Source organism: Vespula vulgaris, chromosome 1 (assembly GCF_905475345.1).
Source record: "Vespula vulgaris chromosome 1, iyVesVulg1.1, whole genome shotgun sequence".
Taxonomy (NCBI): domain Eukaryota; kingdom Metazoa; phylum Arthropoda; class Insecta; order Hymenoptera; family Vespidae; genus Vespula; species Vespula vulgaris.
Window position 1 is genome coordinate 5,811,749 of NC_066586.1, and position 17,328 is coordinate 5,829,076.

At 28.8% G+C, this 17,328-nt stretch overlaps 2 protein-coding genes across 3 annotated transcripts; both read left to right on the forward strand.

The window, feature by feature from the left end:
• The first annotated feature begins 2,872 nt into the window (after window positions 1-2,872).
• On the forward strand, window positions 2,873-7,622 carry LOC127067492 (farnesol dehydrogenase-like). The gene is made up of 5 exons (XM_051002520.1): window positions 2,873-3,243; window positions 6,625-6,751; window positions 6,859-6,991; window positions 7,150-7,293; window positions 7,424-7,622. The coding sequence occupies exons 1-5, from the start codon at window positions 2,937-2,939 to the stop codon at window positions 7,466-7,468; spliced, it is 756 nt and encodes a 251-aa protein (XP_050858477.1). The 5' UTR covers window positions 2,873-2,936; the 3' UTR covers window positions 7,469-7,622.
• Window positions 7,623-11,463: 3,841 nt separating this feature from the next.
• LOC127066164 (arylsulfatase B-like) lies at window positions 11,464-17,192 on the forward strand. Of its 2 annotated transcripts, none has more exons than XM_050999688.1 (9): window positions 11,464-11,576; window positions 13,934-14,150; window positions 14,229-14,459; window positions 14,682-14,837; window positions 14,942-15,203; window positions 15,290-15,447; window positions 15,522-15,657; window positions 15,738-16,180; window positions 16,287-17,192. In XM_050999688.1, the coding sequence occupies exons 2-9, from the start codon at window positions 13,944-13,946 to the stop codon at window positions 16,800-16,802; spliced, it is 2,109 nt and encodes a 702-aa protein (XP_050855645.1). In that variant the 5' UTR covers window positions 11,464-11,576; window positions 13,934-13,943; the 3' UTR covers window positions 16,803-17,192. The 2 variants fall into 2 exon arrangements, with proteins under 2 accessions (XP_050855645.1, XP_050855559.1); XM_050999602.1 differs by lacking the exon at window positions 11,464-11,576 and adding an exon at window positions 13,436-13,642.
• The last annotated feature ends 136 nt before the right edge of the window (window positions 17,193-17,328 follow it).

The window sequence follows — 17,328 nt, forward strand, 5'->3', positions numbered from 1 at the left end:
GGTTATCGGGTTTTGAGGCGTAAAAGGTGGAGGTATCATCCGAGGTCGCTAAAGAACGAAAGTAAAGGAGAAAACAGGAGAGGGAAGAAGAGAGAGAAAAAAAGGCGAAAAAGGGAGAGAAAGACGGAGAGAGACAGAGTGAGTTAAAGGGAGCGTACAAGTGAATGAGAGGTAGAGAGGCAGAAGGTTCTGAATATCGCTGATGGTGCCATCTTGAAGAACCCTTGGTGCCAAGTTTCTTCCACGTTCGGCAGCTCTCGGTAGCCTTCGGCATACCTTCTACCTTTCATTGTAACTCGAACACTTCTACCACTCGTACCTATTCATTTTATTCTTAATGAATCGTCGTCGTTCCTTACTTCTTCATCTTCTTCCTTTTCTTCTTCTTTTTCTTCTTCTTTCTTACTCCTTTTTAAAAATCGAAAGGCCAGTTAAAAAATTACAACTAGATTTTCATATTTACCACTATTGCAAGACTTCTTTTACGTTATTTGAAAAATAATTTCATTTCAACGGAATTAATAATGATAAACTACACGTACATACTCGACGTTTTTCAAATCGAGATGGCACGATCGTGCAATCTCGAGGGTACTTCTGGTAACCCGAAAGATTGACGTCCGAACAAACCACCTTGATAGCTCTACACGTCGATCGATTGCCAACCAATTGGATTCTGACACGACATGATCGAACTCGTTCGAATTTTAAGCTTTTGCAATTTTAGATATTCATCTATGAAACTGATTTTTTGAATACAGGTTTTCTATAAAATCGGCGAAATACTTTCGACACCTGGACCATGATATCGATCGAGTTTAATATCAGGCGTTATGAAGGGTAAAGTCAATAAAGACTCGTTTTGAGGAGAACTTATTTCAAATTTTTCGTTAATAGGCCAACTCGATAAAAATATCTTTTCTTACTGTAAGGCTTGTAAGACGTAAACCTTAAGTGGTTTGTACAGCGTAGAGAGGAATAAGAATCTACGGAATTCGCCCTTCGTGCCCGTAAACCTATCGTTTATAAAAATCATCCAATATTTTTCAAGCCTCATTTTACACGAAAAAAAGGGAGAACTCAAATGAAAAATCCTATAGGCTTGTTTCATAAATGGAATCAACCGCTTTTATAAAAAGAAAAAAAATATTGCTGGATGTTGAGTTCGTCCTTCGTATTCGTAATGTTTCATATATTTTCTCAAATTTTGATGTTTGAAAATAAATATAACAATTTCATTTTCAGAAGTAATATATAATGTTCTTTCTTTTCTTATTTTACTTTCGAGCGAGAGAGAAGTAAAATTGATTCATAATATTAGAATTAAGCAAAGAATAACGAGATAGAATATAATAGTGTATTTGTCCTGTTTTCACAAAAATTTAACTTATACTTTTATGCCCGCCCTTTTTTGATATTTGACTATCGGGGATATTCAATTACAATTAATGGTATGGCTATAAGCAGATAGATCAACTTACTAATTGCACAAAAAATTTATATATAAAATAGAGAGTTATCTCAATATCATGTTATTTCTTAGAAATAGCAACAATACGGTTTTAAGTAATTTTTTAAATTCGAAACTGATAAATACAAAGATGTTCATTATTAATAAGTCTTTCACTAAACTATATATAATGGAAGAGATAACAGAACACGTGGACGCGGAAAGAAACATAAAAAACAACATATCGGAGTTGTCTAAGCTATTAACATGACATACAAATTCATTTGCGTCAAACCATATCAGCAACCTCCGATGAAGAAATCTTTGGTGAAGAAGTCTGCAGAATGTCTATCGCCGAGCAACCATTATAAATTAAGACCTTTGGTCTTAACTGCTTTATTATCTATTTCTTTTAAACTGAGTTATTATTATTTATTATTATTTAAATTGAGTTATCCTATGTTCGATACTCAATTCTAATATTTTTGTATAGCCTTCTCCTTTTCCGTCTTATTCCTCTTATCTTATCTATTTTACTTTGTTTTTTTTCGTTATTTCATTCTTCTCTAATTCTTTTTTGTCAAATTTTCCTCTGTTATACTGTTTTTAAACATCTCCTCTTTTATGCTGTTTTTGAAACGTGATATCTTTAAATATAAAATATAAAGTTATATAAAATATAAAGAATTTCTCAAGATTTGATTATCTTCTATTACTGTATAGATAAATTGATTAACATTAGAAAATAAACTAATTGTTGATAATAAATGGATCATTTCTAGAACGTTTTGCTCTTTAATGACAGAAAAAAGTCACGAATGATATGTTTCGTAAAAAACGGATAATTTAAAGCAAAGCTTCGTTACTGATAATTTCGCTTAGATTGTTGCCGTATACTTGATATCTACCTTATTAGGAATTTTTTTTCATATGTTTTGCTGTTTCATCAATCCGACTGTTATACCACTATATCTTTGATCTACGTCGGCTTATTAATCGGTCTATTAATTAAATATGTTTTCATAGATAATTTAAATGAGAATGTAAAATTATGAAATCTTATGAAGATTCGATCGAAACAAATGCGTGAAGTTTCACTAAATGAAGTTTGAGAAATGTTGCTTCTTCAAAGTTTGAATATTTAAATTATCACTATGAATATTCGAATTATTGACGAATATACTGAAAAGGAATTAGATAAATAATATTTCATATATATATTTATGTATCATAGTGAAAGCAATAATTTTTAAATAGGATGACAAAGCTTATAATTCTGTACATCAAATATGTAGTGTTTGCATATGAAAGAGAAAAAGTTTTATGAAAAGAAGAACAAGTTAAGCTGGTTTGCCGCGATAATTGATTCGAGGGACGTACGGAGAGAAGGAAAGGGAACCGTTAAATACGTATAGCGAGAGAAGAAGCCGGCAAGACAGCGGTGAAACGTCGTTGTTAAACGTGAAACGGTGAAAGTCTTGAAAAGATGGAACGTTGGTCAGGTAAAATAGCATTAGTAACAGGAGCAAGTGCTGGAATCGGAGCTAAGATCGCTGAAGAATTGGCAAAATATGGTCTCAAGGTCGTTGCTATTGCAAGAAGGCTTAACAAGTTAGAGGAATTAAAAACAAAAGTGGAAGCACAGAAGTTGCCGGGCAAGATTTATCCTATGAAATGTGACGTCAGTAAAGAAGAGGAAATCTTAAATATTTTCAAATGGATCAAAGAAGAATTAGGTGAAGTCAACGTTCTTATCAACAATGCCGGTATCATTGTCAACGAAAAAATCATCGGTGAGGAACCTTTCTTCTTTCCTTCGTTCTTTCCTCTTCTTCTTTTTTCTTTTTCTTTTTTTTTTGTAATGAATATATATAAATCATATTAAACACGTAATTTATAGATATTTTAATTTACTTCGTAGATCTGGTATAGTGAACGATAATATAGACAATGTGTCAATCTTCGGAACATTCAATCGGTATAAAATTACGATTAAATGAATGTTATAATCTTATATGAGTATACACAGAATATATATTTCTATAAGGTATATATATATTTTTTCATGTAGTAGGTAGAAATTCACTTATTGAGAAGTTAAATGTTAACTGATATCAATATTACGTGCATTATAATCATTATAGTATGTACATAGAATATTAAAGCTATTCATCACCTTTATTTTTATAACGGTTTACGCTATCAAGCAGAACAGGCATAATTCTTGACCGATTTTGATGAACAATGTCTCATTTGAAAGACAAAGGTTTAATCAAATTTTCGAATTTTTCTTAATTTATCCTATTTTTCGTATTTTTGAAAAAGCTTTATTTTCTTTGAAAAAAATCATATTAAAAAATAACATATTAATAATTTTTGAGAATAGTTCGTTCACAAATATAAAGCTTTTATTATTTATTTTTTTTTATTTAAAAATTCTTTAATTTATTTTTTTTTTCTTACTTGATAATTTAGTACAGTGTTACTATCCAATCTTTTATATTTATTTCCTCCACTGATAGCTGATGTGAATTTCGCAATGATCTGTGCTAGATAGGATACAGTAATAGTTTAATTTTGTTTCATGACAAATGCATATGAAGTATACAAATTTGTCAATTATCTTTTCAAAATTAATAGTTAGGGAACATATATATTATATATTATTTTTAATAAAGATCAAAACACGAATTCGTTTCCACATTATTTACGAGATTTTTATTCCAGCGCTATTTTGTTATGGTTTCCTCTGTATTAGTCCACTTTATATTATTACTATTACTACTACTATAATAATAATAATATAATAATAAGAACAGTAATAAGAAGAAAAAATAAAAGAATATATTTATTGTAGATACATCATGACATATATGATGATAGAAATTTAAGATAACAAAAAAATGTGAATTGGTGTTATTGAGAAAAATGTGTTATTTTACGTCATAGTTTATCGCGCGAACTCTCAACAAATCGTGTCCTTGATAATTTCGATACATGACCATTCATCAATAAATATGTCCTATACAAACAACATATGATGACAAATATAAAACGTTTTCTTTTTTTTTTATTTTCATCCGTATCGTTTCTCTTAGTCTTACTATAATAGAATACATTTATTTTTATACTGTTTAATATATTATATTAATTAATAATTTATATTTAACTACATTTTTATTATTATTATTATTATTATTATTGTTATCAATAGTAGTAGTTGAAGTAGTATAAAGGACTAATTATATAAGGGAAACCATATAAAAAAACGCGCTGGGAATTCTATCTCATAAGTAGTGTGTAAATGAACTCATATTTTAATTTGTATTAAAATAATATAATATATAAGTATCCACTAATTATTTTTAAGAAAGCATTCAATAAAATCTTATTTTTTATCACAAATTTATATACTAGTTCTTATATGTGTCAATTATATTTATTATTTTCATACATTTATCATGAAATAAATGTGTACCGACATCATATCTAACACGGTCATTACGACACTATCAAGAAAAAATGTACACATGAAAGACTGAAAAGTGTGAGTTCACAGGCTACTACCCACTTATTCTACCCACACGAAAACAATTATGAATGCGTGAAATAAGAATAATCAACAGAAATTTAAATGATACGATAGACACATGGTGAGGACAATGTTTCTCATTCGATTCGTAATTTATATTAATTATATACCTGTCGCTAAAGTCACACATACTTCGAGCGAAAAGTAATGAATACCCTTAAAAAAAAAAATCAGAATTTTTAATAAAATATTTATAAAAAGGAAAATCCTAAAAAATATTTAAAATATTTTGAAATTTTATCGATATGTGTTTTGTATTTTATCGATAGAGAATTTATTTCACTATCCTAGAGAAAAAAATCTCTTTAAAGTTCTGGCCTTTTTTTTCTAGATAAAAAAATTATAGATATCGATAAATTTTATATTGAGAATATATCTTAATAAAAAAAATTATTTGAAAGGGAATCTTCCTCTGTTGAACAACATGACTCGAATAATTGACATTAGCAATCATTGTAAGTGACCATTTTAAAGATCAATAAATATGACCTCGATCAGAGAAATTCATGATAAATAGAAATACCTTTGCTACGATGTTCGCAAACAATATACACAAAGTAAGAAATCAATATTGATTTTCCAAAGAATTTGGATTTAATTTATTTCTAGTTTTATACCTTCAGTATGAAAAAATTGCTAAATTATATGCTAAGTTTCAAAAATATATTTTTATTAATAACAAGTTTGTTAATAACGAAAATATACCCATGACAATATTCTTATAGATCATTTTTATTATTTATATTCTTTTAATATAATTACATCAGACAAATAAATTATATCGAATTATACCGAAGCGATCTTACTCGAAACTACGAGACATCGTGTATGTATAAAAATATTATATCTTCTTATTGGTATATATGAAAAATTTATTATTAATTAATTTAAATTTCATCAAGGATATACAAATTTAGAGAATATAACATCTCTAAAAAGCTATTTAAATTAAGTAAATATGCATTTTTATAATACATCGTAGATAAGAAGTTATAAACATCAAAGTAAGATGATAAATGAATATAAAATCGATGATATTTACAAATTGAAAAGCAATCTTTCAATTTATGATAATCAAGAATTGTTTATTTCACTTAATTTAATTAATAGGTACTATCCACTTTTAAGGTCCTGTGAACATTTTTGGTAAATATTCTGTATATTGATGTTATAATCTTATCATATTTGATACGTACAATTAGATAAGACAAATCAGTTATTTAATGATGATTAACGAACCAACAATTAATAAATAATGAAAAAGATAATTAGATAAAATTACCTCGAATATAGAATATCGAGAATGAATATAATTATAATTGTTTATAAAATGGCTTATTTCTTTTTATCTTTTCTTTTCTTTATCCAATTAAAATGATACGATAATTATTGATAATTTTATATGACTGAATATCGTTAGATATTCTTAATAGCGTTTAAGTGAACAAGGTCATATTTGTTTATATCGTATAAGATTTTCGAAGAAAAAAGAAAAGAAAAACGAAAACAACGATATCAATGAAAGTTTGTAAATATAAATAGAAACATATATATCGATATTAAGATCATATCTTTGTTATAGATGGATCAACGGAAAATTTCCGTAATATAATGGACGTGAATGTGATCGCTATTGCTATCTGCACTAGAGAAGCTGTTAGATTAATGTCTAAATCAAAAACGCAAGGACACATTATCAATATTAATAGGTAAAACAAAATATACTTCTATGTTTATGAAAGTAGCGTGAATAGATATTTCCTTTTATTGTTTATCATACGTTCGTTATCAAAAATAAATTGATTTTTATTTTAAGTATTTCTGGCCATGATGCGAAGAGTATAAAACTACCATTCAGCTTGTATCCAACCAGCAAGTACGCTATTACAGGCATGTGCGAAAGTGTTCGTAATGAGATCATGAATGATGGATTAGATATTAAAGTTACAGTACGTCTTTACCATTTTTTTCTATCACAATGAAATTTCTTTTATGTATATATATATAAACGAAGTTAGATTTAAATACAGGATGAAGTTCGTTTTAATATTTATCCTTATCAGTTCGTTATAACAAACAAATTTATTACTGTTCATTATTTCTTCAGAGTATTAGTCCAGGTATTGTGAAAACCGATATGGTTGACCATTTTAATTTGTCCCAAGATGTTATAAACAAAATATTAATGTTATCGGACGAAGAAGTTGCCGAAGGAATTATTTATGCATTATCTCGCTCACCTAATGTCGAAGTAAGTATTTCTATGGAATATGTATACGCATTGAGATACATAAACATTAAATATGGTATATAAAATTAATAATTAATTCGCCGTTAATAAATATTACTAATCGAAATAAAACATTATCTTTTTTTTTTAGGTCAATGAATTAATCATTGCACCTTTACATCAGACCCTACCTTGAAGGCTTTAACTATTGTTTAAGAAGAATTATATAAGCGTGTATTTGGGGAAAAAATGGAAAATAGAATCTTCATGTAACAAAATTAAATAATATAAATAAGCTTAATTTAAATTAGATATTACTAAAAATATAATAAAAATAATATATATATATATGATATTCTATATGTAATTTCATTTTGTATAAACATAAATATACATGCTCGCGGATATATAGTTAAGGCGCAAAGTCTCTCATATTTAAAAATATAGAAATTGTAAAATGTCTCCTATTAACGCTGATGATCATCGTCATCATCATCATCATCATCATCTTCTTTTTCTTCTTCTTTAACTTTATTTTAGTTTCTCCGCTGCTGGAGATTGACTTTTTCTAATCCTTTTTACTTTTCTCTGCTTCGTCAATGGACAAATGATTCAAAATGGAGTCAATTGCTATCTATCGTTAATTTAAAGACGAAATTTTTGGAAGTTGTAGAAGATATTTGGCGTTTGAACACCATGCTTGCCAAACAGGTCAATGAATTTAATATATCAACCACTCCTAACTTGGAGAACAGTTACTGTTCGAAGCCGCCCATCTTGGGTTAAATTTTGCGGTGTATGTACCTGTTGGTCCACGGGAGGTATTTCATTTTCCTCTTACCACCCATATCTGGGAGGCGTTCCCCGATCTACCACCTGAGAACGTGTCCTCTAAGGCAGCGTTTCTCAACCTATAGGTCAACCCCGCATTAAATTTTTCATAAACTCTTCATATGAGATATTAATTCTGAGTTCACAAGTAACAACCATATTTTAAAAATAATATGCAATCACTCCGGTCTACCAGCTTCTTCACAATTTTATATTATAAACCTTTGGGCCGCGATATCATTGCAAACAAATGCGTTGGGTCTCACTAAAAAAAGGTTGAGAAATGTTGCTACTTTGAAGTTTACATATTCTCCCAAAAGAATTATTTACAACAAGATTTATTTCTCTCTTTGTATACGATTTATTTGTTCTTCGAATTCCGCTTTATATTTGATGTAAGACCTAACTCTCTTTCGAATTTTTAATATAAGATATCCTTTTAGTATTATCTGTGCTTCGCCATAAAGACGATTTCCTACACCGAGACATATTGTTTTAAAATATAAACTTGAATCCAATTCGATATAATATATAAGATTGGTATATTAAAAGTGTACTATATGTATTTTTAGTACATACATAGTAAAGTATAAAAGTATAATGTTTTCTAAGTACACCATAAAGTATTATGTAAAGAAAGAAAAAATGTTCGTTTTTTGTAATATAGATATATCGACATTTCGTCTTAAAAAAGATTAGTCGAAAACCATCTAAAAGAATCAAGTAACAAATAGAAAAGGAATTAACCAAAATCCGTTTAATAAATTTCTAGTTATAACTGAACATACAGCGAAACAGACGTTTTATATTTAAACATATATGTACATCAAAGAAGAAAAGAAATACGTATATAAACATACTTAGATAAATATGTCTATGATAAAGTAAGTATATATTTATCTACTTAATATGAGTACTAAAGGATAAGATTGATATATATTCCATTTCTCACTGCCTATTTGAATAGTTTCTTCTATTTGCCTGAGAAATAAATAATACATTTCACGATTTCATATCGTTCAAGATTCGTTTAAAATTGTTCTCCTGTACTACGTTTATATATAACATTTTGTATAATTCATCGAGTTGTCTTTTCTTGAATTATTTGATTTTTTATTTTTTCATAGATTTGAAGCTTTTAACAGATATACAAAGATTTTATACCGTGAATATAATAAAGCTTTTATCGTGCCTAAAGATAGGCAATATTTTATAAGTACTTTCATGTATGTCTCAATTGTATAGTTTCAGGGGTATCTTATATCCAATCAGAAATCTACAACAAGATAAATTTAATTCAAATAATACTAAATATAAACACAGATTACTATTGTAATACTCATGATTATTTTATCATCAAAGCAATTAGGTTTAAAAAGATTAATATAATAACATCATACATCATTGTACATTAATTGGCAAGAGTAATGATGTTCTTAAAACACGATTTTTAAACTAATTCTAACTATATCTGAACACGTAAAATTGAATTTATCGTATCTTTTATTTAGTTTTCTAAAAATAATGTCGTAATTCGTATATTAATTAGTTTGTAGAAAACGATGGTAAATGGAATAGAAGATGTCCAATTCGATAAAAATCCAATTTTCTATGTTTTTAAAATACTTTTACAATAAATATCAATTTTTAAAAAAGTTTTTGTTAAAATATTGAAAATTCAATTAATGTTCAATTATTAGCTAGTACACAAAACTATGGTTTAACGAAATGATCGAGAAACGAATTGACTCAACTTTGCATGAGTCGTAAAGAAAAAGATAAATGTCTTAGCGCGAAACCTCGAAATAAATTCAACGCAGCTCGTAATTAGACATTAAATGTTTTTGTAGCGCGTGATCGCTGGCGTGCATCCAAACGAATCTATTCTATACTAAGGTTGTTCACTGTTGTCCTCCGAATTTCGATGGCCTTGAATGCATAATGCGCGAATGCATGATTAGAATAAAAAAAATATCGAGAAAAATGCCGATTTTATGCTTCATCGATTTTATCCAATACTTTTTGCGTATCTATAAAAATGTTATCCTAGACACCGATAAAAATCGATAAAAATGTTTCCTAAACTTAAAATTCAATACACATATAATTAAATCTATAGTATCTTGATATATTTTATTAGATTGTCTATGACAAGGATTATGTAATATTGCGATTTTTAGAAGAAAAGAAATTCTCATCTCGATGTAATGTCCCGAAAGTGATAATAGTATAATGTATAATATAAAAGTATACATATACATAGTATATATATAATATATATAATATACTATATATACATTACATGTATATACTAAATGTGTTTGTGTGTGTGTGTGTGTATGTGTGTATACATTTAATCAAAAGAGATCCAATCTTTAGTTAAAGAAATAAAACTACAATTGTACTATTATTTGTAATACTTTCTAACTAAATTATACCTTTCACTATCAGCAAGATAGTACTTATAGTTATCGAATGATAAAAATAATTTTATACTTTTACCGTGGCATGTAAATAATATATCTTATAAATTTCTTTCTTCTTTCTCTGAAATACACTTTGAGAAAATTTTATAATCCGACTTTATGGATGATAATTCTTAGGATTTGAAAGAGAAATGTTTAGCATAGAAAATCAATGTTATTTCATTTTTCTTTTTCTTCTTCTTCTTCTTCTTTTTTATTGCTCACGCGTGACGACGAATCGTGCAAGAGATGATCGCGTGTCAAAGACTCCCTAATGAATTTATGTTCATTGTTCAATGCGGTGAAACGGTGCGTGCGTAAATTGCGCATGAGCTTTCACATCTCACATGGATTTCGTGTAGCTATTAAGTGTACAGGTCGTTAAACGGATCTCTCTTTTGCATTTCCGACAAATGATACGAACGGCTTTCTCGTGATTTTTCCTTCGTTATAATATCTTTTTTTTTCTCTGTGTAATTTCAAGTTAGACCCGATAATGAAATGAAAAATCACCGCAAAGTGGTGTAGCTGCGTTTTATCAAATGTCAAGAGCCAATATTTCTGGCTCTATGCCTGATATTCACTAATGAGTACCTTCTCTTATATTTTATTTCTTTTTTTTCGATCACACAAAAATAGTTTCATTGAATAAATTAAAACAAACCTTTTAATATAACTTTTTGTCAATTGGATTTTCATTAGTTTATTATTTTTTATTGTAAATAAAAATCATGAATCCTTCAAAGCTTTATAAATAACTAATAGCTATAATAGAATCTGTCGATTGGATGTTTCTCTCCTGATAAAGTAAAGTTCGTAATCGTAATCACCGATTTTACGCTAGCGCTTTCTGCCCTGAAAAATTTTTTTTATTTCTTTCTACAATCTGACGTCGTCGTCGTAGTGAGAATAGACTTCGAGGCTACCGATGGCGTTCGTGAAGCGTGAATTACGGAATTGACAGTCTGGCACAAGACAGTCACAGTACTAGAAGCTTCACGTTAATCGGTAAGTACTTCGCTGCTGACACATGACACTTTCACTTCTTTTTCTATATACATTCAAACATGTGACAACATTGAATTTCATTCAAACTTATTCTAATTGATTTTTTGTATAATTTAATAATGCTTATTTATCAAAATACTTAATTTTAATACAAAATATAACTTTAGAACAAAAATTTCAAATATTATCACAACTATGGATTATTTATCATTTGTCTTGTGCACGCATACACATAAACAGATATATTTGCATAAATGAAGAAAATAAAATGAAATATAAAGTCGCCTCGAAAAATAAATCAACAATCGATACGTACAGTTAAATTAATATGATATACAATATATTCAATAATAATGATATGCTTAGTAACATATTTTCTTACTCATTTATAAATCTATATAAATCAGAACAAAACAATTTTATTTTTTATTAATAAATCAATAAAAACTATTGAGAAATACGTATTATACCCATCATGACGATCTTTGTATTGTTCTGCTTTCTTATCACTATCTTGTTGAAATTTTCCTTTAGTATATCAATATATTTGATTGTTGTTAATCTATCATTAAGAACTATTAAATTTTCGAATTCTTGAACATTAATCATTATAGCATCATTTTCATATTTCACCTTTTTTAAAAATTCCTTTCTACAATTCTCCAAATATGTTATCTATTATTACTCAATATTTCCAATTTAGAGTCACTTTTACACGATTTTAGTCACTTCATATAATATATTCAATAAAACAGTGGCATGTAAGATAATAATAAGGTAATGAATAGTATACCTATCCAATTTACATTATATTGGTAGTAGTTGCGTTAACTTACTTTTCTATATTAATTTCATATATTTGCAGAAGATATCGAAGGAAGTATTTTCATTAAGAATTTCTTCTCTCCTCGTTTCGTTTACACTTTTTTTACTTATTTCATTAATACCAGACAAGAATAAATATGATCCATCGAGTTCGAACGTTCTTTGTATTTGTCGTTCAATGTTAAAGTAATATGTAAATGTTACAGCTAACGATGTGCGAATCGATCGTTGCTATGTCGAGGGATTGTAATTGTTTGTAACAATACCCATAGATACGAGAAACGTTTGATTATTGTTTACAAAAATCGATGATTGACCAAGAAGTGGTTGGTATACGGTACAAATGAAATAAATCAAGCGAGTAAAGCATAATTAACGAGCTAATTCTCCGATCGATATGTTTATGAGATTAGTTGGAATACGGTAGTTCGAATAAGCATTGGTTTGAGATTTAATTAGAAAATGAATCAAATTTTGACGAACAGCGTGAATTTTATTTACGTTATCGTGTTATTATTCAAATCACTTTCGATGAAGTGACTACAGCAATCGATGAATAATTATGCACGCTCTATCGATTATTAATATTTCAAAAATAATTTTCTTCCTTTTAATCGAATTTAAAGAAATAACGTTTTATTTGGACGACTTTTATTTCATCTAAAATAATTGACTAGTATTTAACGGATGAACTTTATCAGATACGCGATCAAGATAGATTCGATATTGCTGACTCAAATTTAAATTATTCTCTCCCTAATTCTAGTGATTTAGTAGATTATTACAAAATGTGGATTAGTGAGAAGTTAAAACAAATACGTTTTAATTTACATCAGAATTGGATAGATCTATTCTGATGATGGAGAGAATAATGTAGATTGAATGAAAACAAATATTTGATTTTTTTTATCTTGTATATCTCGTTAAAACGTTTTATCTAATCCTTTTAAACGTGGTTCAATGTCATGTGACGGCAATCGACACAACATTCAACCGAAGAAAAGTTTCGTCATGCTCCAAATGCTCTTTTGCTTCTCGCCTCTCTTTTCTCATGGAAAATCCAAAGTGGTAATAAAGCTGGGCAACTCGAGTTTCGCGAACAGTTAGATCTCGCATTGCCAAAGGCTATCATTCGATTCTTACGTTTATTTCTTTCGTTCCATCGAGAGCATGCTGTGCGCGAAAAATATCTTCGAAATGTAAATGTACAAAGTCGAAACGCATCTTTTTATCATGGAAATGTAAGAATCAACGATCAAAGTTAAAATCGAATCGATATTACCATCGGAAAAATTCGAATTCTTGAAAACATCGATCGTATTATTTTGAGAATATTAAAAGAAAGTCTAAAACGTTATATATTGTTCTTTTTATTCTCCGACTGAATTCGAATAGATTCGAAATTTCGAAATATTTAAACATGTGGCGTCTTTCAAATGAACTTATGTCATATCGTTTAAACTACTTGATTTATGTCTCATAATTAATATCCTATCATATTTTTTCATGTATTCTTTTTAATTGATTTGTAGAATCAACGAAATGAATGAAATATGGATCAGTTACGTATCATTATTTGCCGCCCTATGTTTTTTGAGTGTTCTAAAATCAAACTATGCAATCCTACAAAAATCTACATTATCAACGACTATTTCGGATGATTATAATGATCTTAAACAAGAGAGAAACAAATTTCTTCATAATGTTCGCCAAAAACCGAACATTATCGTCATTATTGCCGATGATATGGTAAGCGAAATGTATATTTTCATTTAACTTAGAAACTTAGAATTAAAATTTGTAATATAAAGACTTACACGATAATAGGGTTGGAACGATGTTAGCTTTCATGGCTCCAATCAAATCCCGACACCTAATATCGATGCGCTCGCGTATAATGGTGTTATCTTGAATAGTCACTATGTATCACCTCTTTGTACACCTAGTAGAGCAACATTATTGACAGGAAAATATCCAACTCGACTTGGCTTGCAACATTCAGTTTTATTACATGCCGAACCAAGAGGACTTCCTTTGAATGAAACATTACTTCCCCAGGTATTTCAATTATGAATAAGTACGAGTTTTTGATGATATATATAATATAATATATGTTAAAAATGTGAGTAAAAAATAATACATGTATGTGTGTATGCGTGTATATATATATATATAAATCCTTCCTTCGTCCATACAATTTTTATGTTTAAAAGTAAAAGTTTGAGTAGTTATCGATCACTCCTATAAAAACGGAAATTATTTATTGCCTTTTGCTTTCAGTACTTAAAGAAGGCTGGCTATGTAACGCATGCCGTTGGTAAATGGCACTTAGGATATTATAAAAAAGTCTACACTCCTACCTATCGTGGTTTCGATACGTTCTTTGGGTATTATAACGGCCTTCAAGACTATTACACGCATAATAGTGCCGATTTGGTAAATTTACTTATGTTAGTTATTATACGAAGTAGTAATAATAGATCGATATATTAAAATCTATATCCATTGATATTATTTTAAATTCTAATGGTATTGGTTAGAGTGAACCAAACGCGTTGGAAGGTTTTGATATGCGACGAAATCTCTCGATAGCCTGGGATACATTAAATAAATATTCAACCGATTTATTTACGGAGGAATCAGTAAGACTTATCAATTCTCACGATACCAAAGATCCAATGTTTCTTTATCTCGCACATTTAGCGCCACATAGTGGAAATTCTAATGATCTTTTACAAGCACCCGATGAAGAAATAGCAAAGTTTGGATATATCAATGATCCAGAAAGAAGAATTTATGCAGGTCGATATTAAACTGTTAATCTTATTATATTTATTTTTTGTTAATTTAGTCATTGCGTATTCTTTTTAAGATTGATCATTTTTCAGCGATGGTTTCTAAATTGGATCAAAGCGTAGGCGAAGTGGTTGCAGCTTTAAGAAATCGTGGAATGTTGGAAAATAGTATAATATTATTTATCAGTGATAACGGAGCGCCAACAATAAAAACTTTAAGTAATCATGGTAGCAATTATCCCCTTAGAGGTGTAAGTAATCAAACTGCAAAAATATGTAACAAGTGAAATTGATTAAAACCCATCTACCTGTTTGTAATTTAAAGATAAAAGAAACCCCTTGGGAAGGTGCTGTACGAGGAGTCGCAGCTATTTGGAGTCCATTCATAAAAAAATCAAAGAGAGTCTCAAACCAATTAATGTCTATTGCCGATTGGCTTCCAACGCTACTTTCTGCGGCAGGTTAATTTCAAATATTATACTTATAATTTATTTCTATTAACTTTCGACGATTCTTTTCAATTTCAATTGTGAATTTAAAGGATTAGACAAAAGCCAATTAGATAAGATAGATGGTTTGGATCTCTGGGAAACTATAGCGGGAAATCGTACTAGTCCTCGATCCGAAATACTCATTAATATCGATGACATTAGCAATTACGCTGCCATTCGTTATGGAGATTTTAAATATATTACTGGTAATACTGGTATTAGCGATGAATGGCTAGGAGAGAGTGGCAAACCAAGCGAAAAATCTGGTTTTCCACCAGCATACGATCCAAATCAAATTCTGCAAAGCAAAGTTGGTATCGCTATTGCTGGTGTAATTACTGCTCAAGAGGTGATGGAGTCGAGAAGAAGAAGAAGCGTTGGCGTTGAAGATTATATTAATAAAGAATTCCAAAGGATGATGTTAACTGCAGATCAATTACTTGATTTACGAAAGAAATCAGAAATTAAGTGCAATATTAAAAAAGAAGATATGGTTGGTTAAATAGTTTCATTAATTTAATTAGCATGAATTAGAAAGACGATCGTATTCATAAAAGAATATCACTGATCAAAAGTATTTAACAATTTTTGTTTTACAGATAAAATGCAATGCTCTACTAGCACCTTGTTTATTCAACATCATTAACGATCCTTGTGAAATGATAAATTTAGCTGGATCTAAACCACATGTTCTTGCCTCATTGGAACGAGCTATACTGAAGCACCGATTTAATATAGTAAATCCGATTAATCAAAAATTAGATGATTTGGCGAATCCATTGCTACACAACAATACTTGGATCAGTTGGGGCGATATTGAAAATTTAAACAAGACCATAGAATTAATGAATCATTTACAAAACAAAAATTCTGTTAAATATCCCGGTGTATTACTGGCAGCAATATTTATACTCGTTGGTATTTTTATCTTGGGTGTAATAACCCTTTTTGCATTGGCATGTGGAAAACAATACAAGATAAAGAACAGAAGAGACCCTCCGAAGAATAAAAGAAATCTTATTATAGTTAAAAATGTCAATGAGATCAAAAGATACTCCATATCGGATAATGAGGACCAAAATAATTCTACTACGAAAGATTTTACTATGAAATGACGATTAGTTTCAAGGTACACGACTCCTAAACTCAAAACTACTATAAAGATTTCTTATTGTGTTCATAAATCTATGAAAACATAGTATACGTTTGCTCTATATTATATGAATAAAGAGAATAATATTCTTTTCCTTAGAAGAAGATGTAAAACAAATAGTATTAATTATCCAACCGAATTAATTTTATTAAATATAAGAAGAAATTTTCGTGTTACCTTAATTGATCTTCTGATAATAGTCTCAACGATATAGACCAAAATATATCGATTAGATGACTATTCAATAATTCCGTGACTTTGAAATTCTTACTTGTACCAAGCAAGTAAATCGAATTTCCGACGAGTTCACGTACATTTTATTCTTATATGTAAATATATTTCTATATTTAAATACAATATAATATTAAAAAAAAAAAAAACAATGTTTCGCCTATTCTTAGATAAATTTAACCACTGAAGTTAAATTTTATCTATTAATTTTCTTAATGAAGATGTTTAAATAATTTGAAATCACTCTTACAGTGAGC

Bases quoted from the DNA above. Each gene is read 5' to 3' on its own strand.
- LOC127067492 (XM_051002520.1), top strand. From the start codon at position 2,937: ATGGAACGTTGGTCAGGTAAAATAGCATTAGTAACAGGAGCAAGTGCT. The intron at 3,244-6,624 runs GTGAGGAACCTT...TCTTTGTTATAG, and splicing joins TGTCAACGAAAAAATCATCG to ATGGATCAACGGAAAATTTC. The intron at 6,992-7,149 runs GTACGTCTTTAC...TTATTTCTTCAG, and splicing joins GATTAGATATTAAAGTTACA to AGTATTAGTCCAGGTATTGT.
- LOC127066164 (XM_050999602.1), top strand. From the start codon at position 13,605: ATGTACAAAGTCGAAACGCATCTTTTTATCATGGAAAT. The intron at 13,643-13,933 runs GTAAGAATCAAC...ATTGATTTGTAG, and splicing joins CATCTTTTTATCATGGAAAT to AATCAACGAAATGAATGAAA. The intron at 14,151-14,228 runs GTAAGCGAAATG...ACACGATAATAG, and splicing joins TCATTATTGCCGATGATATG to GGTTGGAACGATGTTAGCTT.